This window comes from Acinonyx jubatus, chromosome B2, assembly GCF_027475565.1.
Source record: "Acinonyx jubatus isolate Ajub_Pintada_27869175 chromosome B2, VMU_Ajub_asm_v1.0, whole genome shotgun sequence".
Taxonomy (NCBI): Eukaryota; Metazoa; Chordata; class Mammalia; order Carnivora; family Felidae; genus Acinonyx; species Acinonyx jubatus.
Genome location: NC_069385.1, coordinates 42,439,311 through 42,460,692, shown reverse-complemented (window position 1 = coordinate 42,460,692; position 21,382 = coordinate 42,439,311). Strand labels below are relative to the sequence as shown.

General features: G+C 34.3%; 1 protein-coding gene across 5 annotated transcripts in view; it reads right to left on the bottom strand.

The window, feature by feature from the left end:
* TBC1D32 (TBC1 domain family member 32) overlaps positions 1-21,382 on the bottom strand; it is a 206,004-nt gene that overhangs the window by 43,236 nt on the left and 141,386 nt on the right. For all 5 annotated transcript variants that reach the window (XM_015068263.3, XM_027056995.2, XM_053222325.1 and 2 more), the window contains 2 exons: positions 13,335-13,460; positions 7,908-7,991 (listed from right to left, as the gene is read on the bottom strand). In XM_015068263.3, coding sequence (XP_014923749.1) covers positions 7,908-7,991; positions 13,335-13,460 — 210 coding nt within the window. The remainder of the gene's footprint in view (positions 1-7,907; positions 7,992-13,334; positions 13,461-21,382) is intronic.

Genomic DNA, 21,382 nt, shown 5'->3' with positions numbered 1-21,382 from the left:
CTTATTGGTAGGGATTCCATTAAATGTGTGGATTGCTCTGGGCAGTATAGACATTTTAGCAATGTTTGTTCTTCCAATCCATGAGCATGGAATGTTTTTCCATTTCTGTGTCATCTTCAATTTCTTTCATAAGTGTGCTATAGTTGTCAGAGTACAGATCTTTCACTTCTTTGGTTGGGTTTACTCCTAGGTATCTTATGGGTTTTGGTGCAGTTGTACATTGGATCAATTCCTTGATTTCTCTTTCTGCTTCTTAAAGGTGGACTTTCATTCATCAAAAGACACCATTAAGGAAATAACTAAACAGGCTACACAATGGAAGAAAATACCTGCAGTATAAATTAGATAAAGGATCATATCCATAATCTATAACCACCACCTATAACTCAAACATAAGAAGTCATGAAACCCATATAAAAATGTTGAGGTGGATAGGAAACAAAATACTTGGATAGACATCTCAAAAGAAGAGATGTATCCAACACCATTAATCATCAGAAAAATGTAAATTAAAACCACATGGAGATACTACTGCACACCTACTAAAATAGCTAAAATTTAAGACTGAAAATACCGAGTGTTGGTAAGAATAAAGAGCAATTGGAACTGTCATACACTGTTGGTTAGAGTGTAAAATGGTACTATTCTGGAAAATGGTTTGGGAATTTTTCATAACATTGAACATACTTCTCTCTATGAATTCCACTTATCTAAAAGATTGATTTTTATAAACTATTACCAGAACAATTTTTACTTAGACAATAATGCTTAGAATTCTAGTACATATAAAATTGGACTAAACATGAGAAATATTTATCTTCATCTACATATAGATCTGTGTGCTTATAATACTAATGTTTCTCTTTTGAAAGTATAATACAGCTAAATATCTTAATAGTAGGAGGAGTGTACAGTGGGCTAAGGGTACTAATAAGGAGCATTCCTGATGCTATCGAATTCTGTACATCAGGGTAACTTCTAGCAGAAGATGCTGACATCTGTATCAGTGAAGAATGGAATAGTTAAGGATCAAGGTGAGTGAGTTACCCAAAAGGACTATGATACTCCATGTTATATGAGGTTCTGGTTCTTAGTTCTTCCCCATATAAGGAAAGAGTACTTCCAGAGTGATCTAGCTGTCTGCCTGAGGAGTCCTTTTACCTCTTCTGGGATTGTGTAAATAATTTCCCCGATCTATGCCTTTTCTAAAAGTTTATGATGCTGTATATTGAGTAAAAACTGAATTCTGCACATTTCAACAGATAATTGTTCCCAATTATGGCTGTTCAACAAATTTCTCTCAGCCTTTTAAAAGTAAAGATAAACAGACTCCACTCCAGACTACTGAAGGAGATTGCTAAGAGTGAATGTCCAGTCATTTGTATTTTTAAAGACCGCTACAGCTTATTCCTTGTGCACTGAACTGGAGATCAACATTTAAAGGAAAAAAGGTGAAATTTAGCTACAGTTAAAATTGGACAGGAATAGTCCACCACACAAATTTCATTTTTAAGAATGTAGTAGTTAAATAATCAAAGAGGCGTTTAAATGAGAATATGGGGGAGGGTATTAAACATACCAAAACAAACATCAAATACCCATTCTAAGAAAACACTAATAATAGAGCGCCTCGGTGGTTCAATCAGTTAAGCATCTGAATCTTGATTTTGGCTCAGGTCATGATCTCATGGTTCGTGAGCTCAGGACCTACATCAACTCCATCCTAACCATGGAGCCTGCTTGGGATATTCTCTCTCCCCCCTCTCTCTCTCTGCCTCACCCCCTACTCGCACATGTGTGTGCACGCTCTCTGGCTCTCTCTCTCTCGAGATACATAAACATTTAAAAAAAACCCCAATAAACGAAAACAGTAATATTAAATACACATAGGTGACATTACTGTGAATAAAACCCCATTGAAAAAAATAAAGTTTCAAAACAGGAATAAAGAAGTCAGAAAATAGTTAACTATTTACTAAATATTTTATTTACAGAGCCACTTCAATTTTAAATTTGTTTGATATATGACAACTTGACAAACACAAATGGATCTTGGGACTACAAAAGTTCACTGAAATAATCTTTTGTTATATGCAACCTGGACTAAATACAATTTATGAAGCAATAATTAAAATCCTCAGAAATAAAACAAAATTGATGGGGTAAAATGAAATTCAATGATAAAAATATATGTCTTCAGGGGATTCTGATGTATCACTGGTAACCAATGACTTATTGAAACATGCGCATCTATGTGTGAGATACATAATAGGTGCTTAATAAACACTGAGTGAATGAGTAGAAAAATGAATAAATGAATGAACAAGAAATTATACTTCATATCAAATGGAGCAAGGTAGAGATGGAAATGGATATGGATTTAAAAATATTTTCTGTATATTGAAATTAAGTAACAAATGGACGATATAGTTCTTACTCCCTGGAGTCACTATGAAAAACATGTTGCTGATAAAAAATCAACCAATGACACCTGTAGCATCATAGTTACCCTACTTAATGTCAATTCACAGTATTAACTATTTGAAATAACCAATCAATTTAATTGTAAATACAATGGTCTCAGAACAAAAAGAGTTGGAAAAATTGGCTTAATATTGACTGAAATTGCTCACTCTGGTAATGAATTATGTTCTGTTTTTGGTTTGCAAGCTAGCACACAGAGCAGTAGTAGAAGATATGAAATCTATTCTGCCTGGCACTTGGCTAATGTTGTGGAAAAAATTAATTTTTAGAAGAGTAAAGAACTTCTCCACTGGAGTACATTTCCATGGTTAGAGAAGCAGTTACCGCTTTGTTGTTCACGGATTCTTCTGAAAGCCCTGCTGTATTTGTTATAAAGTCAAAGAACTCTCACCATCCAAAGGAGTCAACCAATCGGTACACTCTCTCCTACCTCCTTCCTTCCCCAGAGACAGTCTGCAGATCTGTTGCTTCTCTTTTAACATGTGGTTGTAACTATCCATTTATTTCAATTCTTACTGACATAAAATTCAACTTCTTGTGGCCAAGCTATTGTGAGTCTCAGTCTCCTAATTGGTATAATCAGCATTATTTGGGGGAAAAAAAGGAATTTTCTTTCCAGGTCTCTATGCAATGACCCTTTCCTACAAGTCTCCCTTTCTAGTTTTTTCAGCTGTAATAGCCCAGCAGGCCACACTGATGCCACTCTTTCTGCTCCATTATCACTTCTTCCTCTTATCCTCCATGATGGCACTAGTCAACTCTGATCACTCTTTCCACTGAAAACCTGTGGCACTTAAAACAAAACCCTTCATTTGATAATAACCCAATTTAAATACCATAATTAAAGGCACATTGCCTGAAATAAAATAGTGAGCTGGAAAATATCAGTTTTCTTTATTTTCTCTTAATAATGCTGCAATTTACTTAATTCATGATTGTATTACTATTTCCCCTCTTTTGAGGACAATGTAATCCATGTTATATATTTCCTTGCAATTATCAAGTGTACTCACAAACATGCTCCCTAAATGTAAGACAGAAAAGAGCATATTTGCTGAATGTCCAAAGAAAGTAGAAAATGTGTTTAACTATATATATTAAGGTTAAAAGTATTTTAATAGTCAAAAGGTGAAACAATGCAATATTTTCTGATTTCTTTCCAACTTTTTGATTAAAAGCATAAAGTCCTAACATTAAAAATAATTACTACCTTTAAAGGAATATTTCTCATTTAAAGAAGCAATTACAGTAGGAAAAAAAATCCCCAACTCATTCCAGGGAATTAAACCAAGAAAAAATTGACATCACTTAAGATTTGGAAAGATACCTATATAGATGTACAAACTGCAATTGTGCAGAAATTTGTTCATTCCTTTTTCTTTAAGGGGATAAACGGCTAAACTAATCTGATTTTTCCAGATTTGCAAATTTTATAATGGATTGAAATCCTGAGGGAACTAACAACAGATGGATGATTGCATTATTCTAATTTCAGCTACCTTAGGGTTTAAGCAAGCTGTCATTTTTAAAAAGACAATCAATTTCTCATTTCAAGAAACATGAAAAAAAAACAATGAATATATCTATCCAGCATTTGCTTTGAAACATCTTTTATATCAAAACATGGTTTTTATTTATTTAAAGTAAATAGAGTGAAATTTTATAATAGGAAACCATTGATTCACTAGCCAAAACAATAAATGATGAAGGGTAAGGATATCTAAAGCTATGGGAAGAAAATGATGTTAGCAATAAGCTTACCCTATCATAATATATACTGTACAATCAAAAATTAAGAAGCTACCTTATTTTTGGCTGCACTCTACAACTCCAGTGGACAGCTGTTCAGCAGGAGCCTTTAAAGAATTTAAATTCACATTTGGAGTTTATCTGCCTCGATCATACATCCAAAAAAGCCATCTGAAATCTCCCTCAGCATAATTGAGAAATTTAATACAGGGCAATGAATGTATACATATTGAGCAATTAGTCTGGTTAAGTATTAGATGATTTATAAAACATATCTACAGAAAATGTGACCCAAGAATGCGCCAAGGATAGCTGCAGAAATTGGAGATTATACTGAAGACTAGGGAATGGCCACGCAAATCTCCATAATTACCATTTCTTGTTTCCTCTCTTAGTCACAGACATGACCATTAATCCCTGTATGTTTTCACATACATTTCCAGGCTTATTCATAAAGTTATCATTTTCTTCACAAATGGTCTTCTGCAAAATTCTCTTCACAATTTGTTTTCTTTCCTCTGTACTTCAATTGCCTGATTTTAAATGTGATGATTATGCCTACTGCAAAGTGTAGTTATTCATAGGGTTGAATAAAGAACACACATCAAGTACCTCAGCATACTACTTAGCTCATAAGAGGTGCTCAATATGTATCAATTCCCTTCATCTACCTAAATTTCTGTTTAATACTACCTTATATTTTCCTCTCATTTCTTTGTTCTCATTTTCTTATGTTCTATTTCACCCCTTTGCCAAACCTGCATTAAAGGTTACTGTGTAAATAATTAGGTGTATGTTCATATGTGTATATGCAATTACCAATATATTTAGAATTGTTATACAGATGTATTTGTGTGAATACAGATAATTATGTTACAGTATATGTATTTATTTTAATAAAAATATATCAAATACTATATTAAAGATACAAAGGAGTTTGAGACCTAATGGGATAATTGAAACTAGCCACATACAACAAATATCAAAATAGTAGTTTAAAGTGAATATAATAATGAGCACAGAGGAGGAACATCTACTTAGTAAGAGGGAAGGGAACATTGTAGCTGCAACTTTACAGTTGAGTTGGAGATTATCCTATGGGTGTCATGGGAAGAGGAAAGCTCATTCAGGAGGAAGAGGCAGAACAAAGGTTCAGTGACATGAATGCACGGGAGGTCTTTGATAGTGGTAATAGAGTCAGAGGAATAGGCTGGCCCAGACTGGAAGCAAATATTTTTAAGTAAATATGATGTACAGTGTCTAACTTGAATAAATAAATGATACTTTCTCCAGCAAACAGAGGAGTCATGCCACCGTAATGAGGAAGAGGAGCAATATCTCTTGATTATCTATTAATCATGAGTCTTTGCTACATCTCTGCTATGTTCACTATCTCTTTGTTTACCAACCCTCCCATTCTGGATATTCACCTTTGGCAGATTTCACTCTACTTCATCCTTTACACAGTCACTAAAATAATCTTCCTAAAGTACAGATGAATCAAGTAAGGCTTCTGCTCAGAAATCTCAAAGGATTTAATCTATTGCCTACTAAAATTAAGACAAACTGATTGACATAATTTATGAAGCCCCCCTCCTTCATTCTTTTAGCCATTCTTTTATTTGTCAAATATTTCTTAATACTGCCATTCTAGTTGCAGAAGATATGATAGATATGGAAACTACCCTATAGGAGTTTACTGTCACATGAAGAATTAGACATTAAGTCAGAATGTGAGAAAGATATGACAGAGATGCATATTGGCTTTGTATATGAAGCTGATGATTCAGCAATTTATATTTCTAGCTCACATTTTTCCCCTAAATGCTAGATTCAAATATCCAATCCAGTGTAAAAAACATTATCTATTTAAATGTATAACAAGCATTCAAAACATAACATAAAATCAAGCTCTTCACCCCCTCTCTCAAACCTATTTCTCCCCCATATCAGTGTATGATAATCTCATCCTTCCAGTGGTTTGGATCAATAACTTAGAGTCTTTAATTCCTTCCTTTCTCTTACATTCCATAGTCAATCTGTTACTCAATTCTGTTGGCTCTCTAATCAAAATATACCCAGAATCCAAATATTTCTATCTCCCACTGACATCCTCATCCAGACCATTACCATTTTTCACCTGCATCTTCTCAATAGCCTCCTAATCCATCTTCCTGCTTTAGTCCTTTGTCCTCCCTTCAGTCTTTTCTGAACACAGCCACCATAGTGATTTTTGTGTAAATCTGAGCATGTGTTCCTATGTTCAAGATGCTACAGTGACTTTCAAAAGCCCTCTATCATACTTCCCTGTCTGCCTTCAATACCTACAATGCTTCTCCTGTACTTGTGTTCAGACACTCATGTCTCCTTCCTGGTCACTAGCTAGAATTCTCCTCCCCTGAAAATATCTACTTATCTTGCTCCCAACTTCTGCTAGTCTGAACTTGATTTAATAATGTAACCTTTGTGCCCAAATAGCACTCTGTAGCCCTCTTCCCTGCTGTGTATTTCTCATTCGCTATCATACTATTTGATATACTGAAACATTTATTTCTTTATTGTCTGTGCTCCCACCAGAAGGCAAGATTTTCTCCTCCTTTCGTTTCCTGCTGTGCTTAAATGCTTAGAAAAATTCTACTAAATACTAGAGAACGATATCCGTTTAATAAACGAGTGTGTATTTGGGTGGGGGAGGAGAAGTTGGCTGTACTAATAGTTTAGGGTTCCTGAAAAATAAATAAAAGGCAAGGAGAAAAAGACATGATGCTGGAGAGGAAGAAAAGGGAAGGATAACATAAGGCCTTAGGTTTTATGATAAGAAGCTTAGACTTTATGCAATGGTCAATGGTGATCTTCCAGGGAATACAGGAATGAATGGTTCAGATTCACACTTCAAAGATCACTCTGAGAGCAGCACAAAGAATACCTTTGAAGAGAAATCAGATTCTAATCAGCAACACCAGGAAAAGAGGCTGTTGTAATACTCGAGGCAAGAAGTAATGGTGGCCTGAACAAAGAAATCAATTAAGTAGATACACTTGAGATCTATTAAGAACACAGAATTAACATGGTTTGGTAATTGGGAAGAAAATGTGGACTTAAATCCACATAAAATGTGGATTTACTCAGTTTCTGGTTTAGGTGGACAGTAGTACTGCCCACCAAAATAGACAATGTAGAAAAAGAGTACATATCAATAAGGTCTGATGAGGTGAGGGCCCTGTTGGACATTTCAAGTTTGAGGGCTTCCATAGTACCTCTAGGTGATATTTACCTATCAAGCAGCTGGGAATACCACAATGAAGCTTATAGTTGATCTTTGAATGGAGGATGTGAATCAGAAGTTATCAATATATAAAGTAGGTAAAATCGTACAAACAAATGAGATCACTAGAGGACAGTGAATAGAATCAGAAGAGAAGACACTGCCTTAAAGGAAAATAACTTTTGATGGGTAGATAGGAAAAAAAAGAGCTCAGAAAGAAGTTAGAAAGTTATAAGAAAACTCACACATTTGCACAGAAGAGACTGAAAGATATCTAGATTATCCATAACACCAAGTGAGAGATTTTTAAGATGCAAGTTTGTGCATATTTTTAATCTAATTAGCTCTATGAAATATTATTTTTTAGATAATTAAGTACTTTTCAAAATTCAAGATGTTTAAAACGTACCTGTATATTCCACTGAGGGGAAGTAACATTCAGATGGGCTTTCAGAGAGATGAAGCACAAATTTTTCAAGCAATTCTGGTAAAGCTGTAATAAACAAGAGAATAATTAGGATATTAAAGGTTAAGAATATACATGATAATACATCTCTAAAGTCACAGACTAGTAGATAAAAGTCATCTGAACTTCTTCACAGTTACACTCTTAAGGGGGTCCAATTCAAAACACATACCACTTTAATATTCATAACAATGTTTCCAATGTAAATTAAATTTTAATTGCTTCACTGAGAACCTATTCAATGTAAAACTGGAAAAGAATCATGTTATCTTTAGATTCTCTACGGATTACTTCAGAACTTGCTAAATGATTTCGATACAGAAAGAAAATCATCACTAATTAGGCTATAATATCTTATCATCATTCACACATACAAAAAAAAAATTATCTGAACTCCAGGACCACAGTCAAGGTACAGTTCTCCTCTTTCAAAACCAGGACATGTTAGGTGTTTTAGACACTTTGCAACTTTATATATGTTCAAGACAACTGGATCAAAAGTAAGCTTGCCAGCAACTGGGCAAAGGGTAAGATGCACTGGCAGAAAACAGGAATTTTAGGGCAATGATACTCTTCTGTATGATAAATCTCCCCCATTATACATTTGTTAAAATTCATAAAATGTACATGGCACCTGGGTGGCTCAGTTGTTTAAGCATCTGACTTCCACTCAGGTCATGATCTCATGGTTCATGAGTTTGAGCCTCGCATTAGGTTCATTGCTTTCAGTACAGAGCCCACTTCAGATCTTCTGTCCCCCTCCCCCACCCTTCCCCCACTCACATGCGTGTGCTTTCTCTCTCTCAAAAAATAAACACTAAAAAAAATTCATAGGATGTACAAACACTAGGAATGAACCCTAATATAAACTATGTACTTTGGGAGACAATGATGTGTCAATGTAGGTTCACTGATTGTAACAGGGGTATCACTGTGATGTGAGATATTTATAGTGGGGAAAGTTGTGCATATATGCAGGCATAGAATGTATATGGGAATTCTGTACTTTCTGCTGAATTTTGCTGCGAATCTAAAGTTGCTCTAAAAAATAAAGTTCATATTTAAAAAAATAGGAAGAGGGGCACCTGGGTGGCTCAGTCGGTTGAGCGGCCGACTTCAGCTCAGGTCATGATCTCGCGGTCCGTGAGTTCGAGCCCTGTGTCGGGCTCTGTGCTGACAGCTCAGAGCCTGGAGCCTGTTTCAGATTCTGTGTCTCCCTCTCTCTGACCCTCCCCGTTCATGCTCTGTCTCTCTCTGTCTCAAAAATAAATAAAATGTTAAAAAAATTTAAAAAACAAATAGGAAGAAATGCCTTTCTACTAGTGGAACAGTACAGAACTGAGCAAAAAAAAAAGTTAGCTTTTCTCTGACAATGCCACATAGATATGCCACTGTGTTTGAATTTATTATCCTCAAAAGGTATATAACCAGTTGAATTATACTTAATATAGAATCCAGAATTATTTTGCTGGAAAGAAATGTATCTTTAAAGCAACTTACACGCTTATACATGTATATTTAGCAAGCAAGTTTAAGTCACCATTAAAAAAAATTTTTTTAATGTTTATATATTTTTGAGAGAGACAGGGACAGAATGCAAGTGGGTTAGGGGCAGAAAGAGAGGGAGACACAGAATCTGAGGCATGCTCCAGGCTACGAGCTGTCAGCACAGAGCCCTGACATGGGGCTCGAACTCACGAGCTGTGAGATAATGACCAGAGCCAAAGTCAGTTGCTCAACCAACTGAGCCACCCAGGTGCCCCAAGTCACCTTTTAAACTATGTATTACATTCAGGATATTGACTCTGATTTATATTAATCAAATGGTCTCTTTTTCATATCCAAGTACATTTTAAGCACATAAGTCACAAAGAAAATTAGTGTTCAACATGTGAAAAATGTAAATCAAATAGGAATAACAACATGTGCTTTCCAATAACTGTAGCTCTGATAAGTCATGTATTACAATATTTTAATGCCTTAAGGTAAAAACAAAATTTACTGAATTCTACTCATATTATGATTTCAAATTAAAGTAAGTATTAAAAAGTATGAGAATGTAATTGTTGAGGATCAGAAAGGGCACCAGTATTGACAATTATTTGAACTTCTAGTTGTTTAAGGGTTCTATCTGCACAGGCATAAGGATAAATTCTCTCACTCACAGAAAAATCTTTCAAAGTTTTTTATCTATGAATCTATACATAAATAATAGCCCTTAGGTGAGAGCTTTCAACCTCCATGTGTTTATGTCACTTAATATTGTCTCTTGAGATTATAATTTTTTAAGAGTATCTTGATGAATTTTAGAAACAATCATTCTGAATTCAATGATACAAATAAGAGGTGAGATACACATGAGTAGCAAAGGTTATATAAAAAGTTAGTTTTAAAGTGGAAATATCCATTTAAAATTATAATCATTCTCATTTTAGCACAATGATATGTTTGCTATGTGTTATGCACCCAAGTAAAATGTTTGAATTAATGAGAAAAGTCATAGCATACTGCTAAACAATTATTTGAATCCTATGCCCCAAATCAGGGTTAGCCATCAGACACCTAAACAAACTCCATGAACTGGGAAAATTCTTTATCACATCTGTGAGGGAGGTAAACACAGTATGATTTGAAACTTAATAGCCACCAGACTAATTGCAGGTGTTTACAAAGCACACTATTTTCTGGGAAGTACTGACCTTGAAATGCAAAATTATGCTATTAGATCCATACATTGAGAGCTTTTAGATAAAGTAATTCTAGACATCATATGCAAAAATGGCATTACCAAACTATCTGAAGAAGGTTCTGGATTTCTACTGGTTCCAATATAGTATATTCATTTTGCCCAGCAACCCTTATGAACAGCACTAGGCACTTCCAAATATTTTGAGAGATAGGCTATAGTCATGGAATAATACTAAAAACTAATCTACACGTGGTACTTGCCTTTTCAATGTTCTCAAGTAGCTTATATTCATTCTTTCCTCTATATTTTTAAAGAAAATTTACTTTATATAATTATAGACTCAGAAAGTTGTGAGGACAGTACAGAGATAACTTCCTTTATCCCTTCATTTAGAATAGGTCTGCTTTGACAAATTCTTCATCTGAAAATGTCTTGATTTTCTATTCCTGAAGACTATTTTCAGTGCTTGAATGTCACACTACTCCCTCTGTCCTCCATCTTTTCTGGTGAGAAATCAACAGTATTGATTTTCCCCTGTAGGTAAGATGTTGTTTCTTCCGGGGCGCCTGGGTGGCTCAGTTGGTTAAGTGTCCGATTTCATCTCAGGTCATGATTTCATCATTCATGAGTTCGAGCCCCGCGTCCAGCTCTGTGCTGACGACTCAGAGCCTGGAACTTGCTTTGGATTCTGTGTCTCCATCTCTCTCTCTGCCCCTCCCCTGCTCATGCTCTGTCTCTATCTTTCAAAAATAAACAAACGTTGAAAAAAAATTTAAAAAAAGATGTTTCTTCCCTTCTCTGCTTTCAAGATTCTTTTTGTCTTTAGTTTTTATTTTTTAAATTTATTTTAACATTTATTTTTGAGACAGAGACAGAGCATGAAAGGGGGAGGGGCAGATAGAGAGGGAGACACAAAATCCAAAACAGGCTCCAGGCTGTCAGCACAGAGCCCGACATGGGGCTCGAACTCACGGACCACGAGATCATGACCTGAGCCGAAGTCAGATGCTTTACCGACTGAGCCACCCAGGTGCCCCTTGTCTTTAGTTTTTAAAAGTTTGACTATATTGTGTCTTGGTGTGAGTTTCTTTGGGTTTACCCTGGTTGTGGTTCTTGAATCCACAAGTTTAGGTTTCTTGAAAATTTGGAAAGTTTTTAACTATATTTCTTCAAATACATTTGTAGTCCTAACCTCTTTCCAGGTCTCCAATGACATGTTAGATCTTTTGTTATGGTTCCATAAGTCTCTGGGACTCTGTTAATTTTTTTTTGTTTTTCAGTCTATTTCCTCTCTGTTAATACCTTCAAGTTTACCAATCCTTCCTTCTGTCCTTTCCAATTTATTGTTGACCAATCCATTTAGCTTTTTATTTTGGTTACAGCATTTTCATTTCTAAAATGTCCTTTTGGATTTTCTTTATTTCTTTGTTGATACTTTCTAATTTTAAATTTGCATGTGTGAGACCAAAAAACATGTGTGGAAAGGAGGGAAGGAGGGGTGGTGGCCCTGTTACTACTGAGTGATGGTAAAAATCCTGAACTTTCTACCTGAGTCTCCTCTGATACAGTCCTAGCAAGGAGCAGCAAGGGTGCCCCATTACTGCCAGGTAAGGACGGAAGTCCAGGCTATGCCCAAGTCTTGCTAGCAGGATTCTCTATGGTGGATTCTATGGTTGGATTAAAGTGGTCATTTTCTATAAAAAGTATCTTGATAGGCTACCCCTCTCCTGCTCCTTTTGGTTAAAGAGAGTATGCTTTTATTGAGCCCGCCTTTTGATCCTATGACTTGATGGCCTTCTTAATCACTCTTTCTAGGATATACTAGGCAAAAAGAAAATTCAGTAAATTCACCTCTGAGGTGCCCACAAATATATACCACTTGTCTCTGAAAATGTAATTTCTCCAACAACAAAATATATTTTTCCCACTTTAATTTTATAACAAATGATACAAATATGAAAACCATAAAGCATGGCTAATAAAGTGGAAAATTTTATAGTTTACAAAAAAAATCTATCATGTTTACATTAGAACCTTTTCCTTAGACTTTTATTCAAAATAATGTTCATTTAAAAATGATGATTTTTAGAAAACAAATGCACAAGTAACTATGTGAATATAAAACAAATTATTTGCTAGTTTAGGAAACATAGCCATCACCTCAAAATAAAATTCCAATTTCCTTAAGAGTAACTACATTTATTTGGCTGGATGTGGCAGAGTTTTAAAATATGTATCAATAAAAAAGTCAATCAAGTTTCCAAAAATGTAGCAGTATGGTAAATTCAGGGGAAAGCTGGTGAAACCAAGCAAATTATTACCTAGGTAAAGTCAGATCAGTATTCAATTTTGCTTACCAAGACCTCTTAGTTTAAAAAAAAGTTTTGTTGTCTCTCAGATTTTAATTTTTTTGATAGTTTATGTGCTGCCTACAATTTTACTGGTATTAGGGAGTAAGGGTCGGTGGGCATCTTCCTCCATGTTCTTTCTGGCCTCCAGCTTCCTTGCATCTCAGATTTTAATTTTTGTTTTCAAGGATCATAAGTTTCTCAGAAGTTAATGGACTTCTGGAATGAGTATTATGTATTCTAGACATGCCAGTACTAATCCACAGGAAACACAACTTCCATTAATATAATTTCATACAAAAAAACCCCCACGAAAATTAACAACGTACTCACCACTTCCACTGATTATATCAGGTTTAGCCTTCATCATTTTGCAAAACTGTTTTCGGCAGTTTTCTATCCACTCAGTTTGTTTGTCAGACATTTTGAAGCATAATAAAAGTTTGCCAAGATCATTGTCTAATAAGAAACATAGCTATATTATGATGAGAAACACTGAAAAATAAGTATTAATGTTAAATATGTAAATAGTTACAAATTCCGGAAAAAGTATAGTATATGGCTTTCAAAAGAAAACATTTTCTGTAATTACATGTTATACGATCAATTGCTATTTATACTTATTAAATGCCCAGAAAAAATTTAAAAGCTCACAAAATGGGCTGACTTATAACCATAATGCTTGAATATTCTTTTTCTTATATGAAAGTGACTCATTACTGAGTATTTGAATAGACATCAAATAACAGATGTAATAAATGTAAGATTTCATTACATATATGGACATGAAAATTATACTCTTATTTCATGCACATTGATATACAATTTTATTAATTCCTTTAAAAGCAAAAAGAAAACATAAGCATAGAAAAATTTTTAGTCAATCATTTATTTCCACTTCTTGCAAAAAATTATACTGAAAATGGATGACGCCAAAATATAACTTCTTTCTAAGCAATTTCATGAATACATGGGAACTTTTATCTAATTTTACTTTTCCATGTTAAATTTAGTTTTATTCCCATGAGATTTTTCCATCTTCCACTTTAATTTCATTCTTATGAGATTTAGCATTACAAAACATCTATTAATAATATATTAAATAAGGACTTTGGCGTCCCTAAGAAAAGGATATACAAATATTTATTCAAACAAACATATATAATATCTTCCCACATATATGTAGGCAAAGATTCAAGGGAAAGAAAAAAGAAGCAAAAATGTTATTTTCTAGAAGATCATGGGGGAATAGGTAGTCACATGAACTCATACCTTTTAACTTTCTTTGAAAGAGATTTTTGGGATCAAAAAGGAAAAAAACCACCTTTTGAAAATAAAGGGTCAAAGGCCTGACTGCTCCTGCCCAAAGATGTGTCTGGGACTACTACCAGCACAAGTACATCTGCCTAAGCTCTATTTGGGGTGATAAATCCCACCGGGAAATAACAGTGGTCAATCTAATACCAGAGATAGTTTCAATCAACTCTTCTTTTCAAAAATAAAATAAAATAAAATTATAATAAAACAGGTCCTTATTCTTATAGCTTTAAAAACTTAATCATCCTACCATACCAAACTGGTCTATTTTTTTCATTCAATATTTGGAAAAATATATTCAATAAATGTGTATGGAGCTCCTACATACAAGATATGTATGTATCTTGGCTACAACAATCAAGACAAAGTCACTTGCCTTCATGAATACCACATGACATAAACCATATGTTTGTATGCCTGTATATATGTGTGTGTGTGTGTGTGTATAATACTGCAATTAAGACATATCATTCCTATGATCTAAATTGGTTTTATTTACTCCTAAAAAAGCAGATATATATATCACACAGCTCCCATGGTTATGAAATCTAAAATAATATAATTAAATATATAAATCATAATTTATGTAAATATGTCCTTATTTGACATGTAGGTCACAAAAAAAGCCTTTGCATATCAAAGCTACATATTCTTTTATACAAACATATGAGTATACAAGTAAACATACCAAAGATATGCATACTCACACAAATATACACATGAGCTAGAAAGAATTGTTTGTTCAAAGAATGTGTAATTCAGATACTTAGTATAAATATTCTCTTTGAATATTAAGACCAAAATAATCCTGTAACATTTCATAAATAGCCTCAATCAGAAACAATAACTAGAGAAAAATTAAAGTGATTAAATCAAAGTAAAAATGATTCTTTCAAATAAAAACTCTCAAAACCTTTAACCTAAACTCAAGAAATACCAAAGCTGATAATTTTGTTGAAAATTATGTTACTAATAACAACGTTATAATGTTAAATGTATCTTAACATGACTTAGGTAAAATACTTAATGCAACACAGCATTAAAATAAGTTTTTGTAGTTTCCATTTAGAATATCTACATAACTTATTTCCCAAGAACAAACTACCTAGAGTCTAATAGGAATCACTAGTGGCACATGACTGCAAAGACAAATGCAGTTTTTCATCTCTCTTTCCTCCTCTAGGTCTTTTCCATCCTTGTATAATCTGTCTTCTAACTACTATCTCCTTCAAGTAGAAGATGCCCACATAGCTCTTTCATAAATTACCTGCTATTTAACAATCCTATATAATTCTTTCCCTCTTCCCTCCCTCTGTCCATTCCTTCACATTTGCTATACTGTTTCACTTTTCATCATCTCATTCTAAGAAAAAAAGCACAAGGCACCATAACTGTAAACAGTGCTGAAGCAGCAGATGTGGTATGCATATGGATCTACCAGTCAGCGGAAGGGCTAAAGGGTCCAGTTTACCTGGAAATTGGAATTTGGGCTGTCAGAGGGGAGGGTGGGTAATGGTTATTGAAGAGGGCACCTGTTGGGATGAGCACTGGGTGTTGTATGGAAACCAATTTGACAATAAATTTCATATTAAAAATAAAGAAACATTAAAAAAAATAAAAAAATAAAAAAATAAAGAAATCTGTTAGGACCAAAACCGCTAACATAGGCACCATTACCTGGGTGTGCTGCCACAAGGACTTCCAAATGTCTCCCTCACAATGAACTAACCTATTCAGTCACAGACAATGATTGACAATCAAAGGCCTCCCCTAATTAAAAGGTGTCAATACAACCTAAAGACAGGCTAACTTGAACGTACAGCCTACACAAGAAGGATAATTCAAGATTTTCCAACCCTCTCCCAAGTTCGCCTACCACTCTTCCTATTTTTGTGCAGAGTAAAGTGGGAAGTCCAGAGAGAGGCCAAAGGTGTTACATAAGCAAAGGCTCTTGGACATAGAGAATGAGGCAAGAGGAAATAAATCATAGGAACGGTAGTATAAGGAATACAATAACTCTAAATTAGTGATTATGTGAGTAGAGCAAATATGAATCTGGTGTTGTCCAAAAATTTCTATGTTTATAATAACACAAAAGAATTAAACGCAGAGTTTTGTCTCTGGTCATGATATAGGTACTGGGAATAGACCTGCTGTCCTGCTGTAAACAACATGAAAAATAAAATATAATAAACAACTGTTTTCAAACATTGGCCAATAGGTTGTAGAGGACTGTTTTGCTGGAGAAAAGGGAAACTAATGTGATGAGCTTTATACATTTTTTTAAATTTAAACAAACAAACAAACAAACAAACAAACAAAATGTGGTCAGCTTTACACCTGGGCTTTCTTCTTGAAGGCAATTCCAAGATCACTATGCAGCAAGGGGGATGCCATGGAGGTCTTCCAAAGTGGAAGAGACAGAAGTCAAATTGCAGAGACAGACTGAGGAGACTAAAATTTATAGATTATAGTACTGAAAAGAGCAGAGCCAAAAACTAGAGAGATCTGTGTAAATCTTTGTCAAGCTGATTGCAAAATACTCAGCTCTGCAAATGAAGAGTGAAACCCCACAAAGTTGGGCAAAAAACAGTTGGAAACTTGTAAAATGAACAATTGGTCGAGCATACATGGTCGCTACCAGATGTCCAAGTTCCAGGGTGAAGAGTCCTTAACTACCAGGTAGTAATAGTATTAAGTTAGCAATAAAGGCAATTCTACACTCACCCTAATCAAAAAAATCAAAGCCTTGAAAAGACCAAACTGATCTGTAACTTGACAGCACTCCAAAAAATGTTTAAAGAAAACCAAAATCCCGCATTCAACAGTGTGATATCAATAACGTCTCATATCCAATAAAAAAAAAAAAATCACTAACATGAGAAAAGGGAAAAATGTGGCTCAAACCAGTAGCTAAATCAACTAATAGATGAAAGAACTAAAGTGATATGATTAGCAAAGATTTTAAAGTAGCTATTTTTAAGTATTTAAAGAAAATATGAACAAAATCAAAAGCTTTGCTACAGTTTAAACCAATTGTAGTTTATCAGTACTGGAATTCCACTTAGTAAAAACAGACAGCATATGGTACATGTAACAAACTGGATGAATCTCAAAACTACTATGCTGAAAAAAATTAGGCGCAAAAGTATCCTATATAATTCTATTTGTATGAACCACTAGTTATAGGAAAACTAATCCTTGGTAGCTCTTCTCAAATGGACTATGTTTTGTTCTCAGGGAAGTATTTCAGCAGTCTTTAGAGACATTTCTGATTGTCACTGATTGTACGGTGGGGAATACAGAGACAGTTCTACTGGCATCTAGTGGGTAGACCAGGGATGCTGCTAAAAATCCTACAATGCATAGGACCGCACCCTCTGGTAACAAGCAGTTACCCACCCCCAAATATTAAGAGTGCTGAAGGATGAGAAATCCTAATCTACAGTAGTGGGGGGAAAATCAGTAGTTGCCTGAGACTGGGAGTAGAGAGAAGATGACTGCAAGGGACAAAGGGAACTTTTGCAGGGTCATGAAAATGTTACATATTTGATTATGGTGGTGATTATGTGTGCAAAAGTATGTCAAAATTCAAACTATTCTTAAAATGGATACATTCTGGGGTGCCTAGTTGGTTCAGTCAGTTGAGCAGCCAACTCTAGATTTCAGCTCAGATCATCATCCCAGAGCTGTGGGACAGAGCCCCGTGTTGGGCTCTGTGCTGAGCATGGGGCCTGCTTGAGAGTCTCTCTTTTCCTCTCCCTCTGCCCCTCCTCCGTGTATGCGCGCGCACGCGCGCACACACACACACACACACACACACACACGCTCTCTCTCAAAAGAAAAAAACAGATGCATTCGTTGTATATAAAAAAAATTGAGTATATTTACATACATGTATGTAAATGTTGATATAATTGAAAGTGTCAGTGAGTATAATCTTCTAAGCATATTAGTTTCACTAAAATATGAGCAATTATAGTTCCTAATTTGATATAAAGTCTGTATTAGAACTCAATATTTCATAAGAAAGCATGTGCATATTATCAATTACATAGTCTTTAAAAAGAGGAAGATTATTACAAAATTACATGATCTTTGGGGGCAGTGAGGGAATTTTTCTTTCTCTGAAGAGCACTGTACAATTATATTTTTATGAAAAATAAGATACCTTGACCAGAAAAAAAAAAACTTAATAAACCTTAATTAAGTATATGAGAATGTATAGAGGTGCCTAGGTGGCTCAGTTAGTTAAGTGCCTGACTTCAGCTCAGGCCATAATTGGGCAGTTTCTGAGTGCAAGCCCCGCATTGGGCTCTATGCTGACAGCTCAGAGCCTGCTTTGGAGTCTGTCTGTGTGTCTCTCTCTGCCCCTCTCCCACTCACACCCAGTGTCTGTCTGTCTGTCTGTCTCTCTCAAAAATAAACATTAAAAAAAAAAGTAAATGTATGGGCATGTATAAAATGATTCACTTGCAAGAACCCTAATCACAATATTAAAGTGTTTTCAAGTATATAGATTTTTAAAATCCTCATTACATCTTCTTATGAGATTCTGGCTCCTTTCTGGGTACAATCCAGTCTCCTATAATGAAATGAATATTTACTTCTTAGGGTTAAATGAGAAAAAAAATATCCTACTTCCCCATGAGGAATCCAGGTTTATATTCTATACACTAAATATAAAATTCCCTTAATGCACATTTTTATATAAAATGTTTTTATATATTTATAACCCTACAATATTATTTTTAGAGAAATTAAAATACCATAATTTTGTTCCAGTACATTAATTACACATCTAGCTATGAAGTTCCCATAATAAACTACTGTTTTGATTTCCAAAGAAAAGTTTGGTGTGTCTAATGAGTTTATGCTCTTCTTCTCTTTGCTCCTTCAGACTGTGATTTACAGACAATGAAAAATTGGAAGAGAAAGTTAAAAAATCTATTTTAAACTAATTCCTTACTACCATCGAGGAAAAGAGAAAAAAAAATCAAGTTTAATGTTCCCCAATCACAGCTGACAATATTCCATATCTGAACTCTGAAATTCTTTGTTATGGTGAGCATAATCTTTTCATTCTCTAAGATATTATATCATTTTCCTCAAAAGATTATTATATAGAAATACTATATTGATTATAAGACTATTATGGACAACATAAAAAGAACCTCAGTTTCAAAGGGAGGAAAAATATAATTTCAGTATAAATACAGAGAAAACCTGCTATTTACACAGAAACTTTTAGTAATTCTTTCCTAGATGTAATTGTGAATGCCCACTGTATACAGATTATTTTAACAGATTGTACAAAAGAAACAAAATAAATGGAAGATTTCATAAACTAACTACCAATAGATTCCTAGGCTTAATTCAGATAGTCACCTTTGTATTATCCTAAACCTTATTTGTGTAATATTTGCTTTCCACATCTCTTTATCTTCTTCCATGTAGTTTAACATAGTCCTTTCAGTTTACTCTTATTATAATAAACAAGGGAAAACTTTGGAGCCATCTTGGAGAACAAAGATGCTTACATTCTCTGTATTAGTTTTCTGTATATCTCTAAATTTGGGAGTATCTAAATTCATTACACATTTTTATTCTATTTGAACTAAATGGGCTTTTAACACATGACATCCATATTTTATACAGATTATTCCTCATTGTGGAATTATCATACCACTTTTCTTTTTTTTTAAATATGTGATAATCATTTACCATAAAAGAAATGGGTCATGTTTTTAAAAAATGGGGACTTAGTTTTCCCTTATCACCTGTACCTAAACTAGCAGGTGATCTGTCTCCCCTGGTTGCCACAGATGTTTGTTTCAAACATGAAGTAACAGGTACATGAAATAAGAAGTTTTATTATTCAAAAGAAAATATTTATTCTGAGTTTTAAACTAAGTATCTCAACAGCTGCAGCTCAAGATTTGCTGCATTGAAAGGAAACCATAATCTCATACTCCCAGTCTCCTCAGCAGAATGTCAAATAAACTATTTACCTTTATCTGCAGAAAATATATCTTAATTACAGGTTAGAAAGAGTAAGAAAAAAGACTAAGAAAATGTCTGATCTGACATAGGCCTAAATTAGTAGTTGATAATTCATCACAAAAAATATAGACTGTATGTGCAAGACATAATACAAAAAGCATTTAATATTATAACAATATCCATCATTATGCTGCATTATATTTCATGTAGCATCATAATATTTTCAAAGTACTGTCACAGTTTTTCCTATGGGATTATGTTTTTAGTTGACTGGAGGAGGAATGGTAATCCTAAATCTTACTGAATTTATCAGACTAGCAATGAAGGCAATCTGGTCTACTCAACTTGTTAATTAGGTAATTTTCATTCTTTTATTAAAATATAGTTGCCATTATATTTCATCTCATTCTTCTTTTTTTTTTCTCTTAAAAAGCTTATTTCTGGGGTGCCTGGGTGGCTCAGTCAGTTGAGCGTCCAACCTCAGTTCAGGCCATGATCTTGTGGTTCATGATTTCAAGCCTTGCAGTCAGGCTCTGTGCTGACAGCTCAGACCCTGGAGCTGCTTCAGATTCTGTGTCTCCCCTTCTCTCCGCTCCTACCCTACTCACACTCTGTCTCTCCCTCTCTCCCAAAAATAAACATGAAAAAAAACTGCATAAAAAAAGTGTTTTTCTACATACGATGTAGGTAGTATTCCAGTTTTGATCCATACTATTAGGATTGTATAATGGATTGTTATCCCATTTGTAAATTTAAAAAGACATGAAAACAATTAATCAGGGACACAGTCATGGACTTAATGTCTGAAAAGACAGAAATAATCAAAGTGTCAGCAAAAAGAAGCATCAGTGGATAAAGAATTAAACTCAATAAGGACATGAAAATTTATTAAACAAAATCAATAAAGATTAATGAGAACCATCTTGTTAAAATAAGAACATTGTTCCAACGACCAAATTACAGTATTTGTAAATTTGTAAATTTCAATGTCTTTTAATGTGAATGATCTAAAATACGAGCATGTCTTGAGAGCTAGGATAAAATATGCTGGCATCATAAGA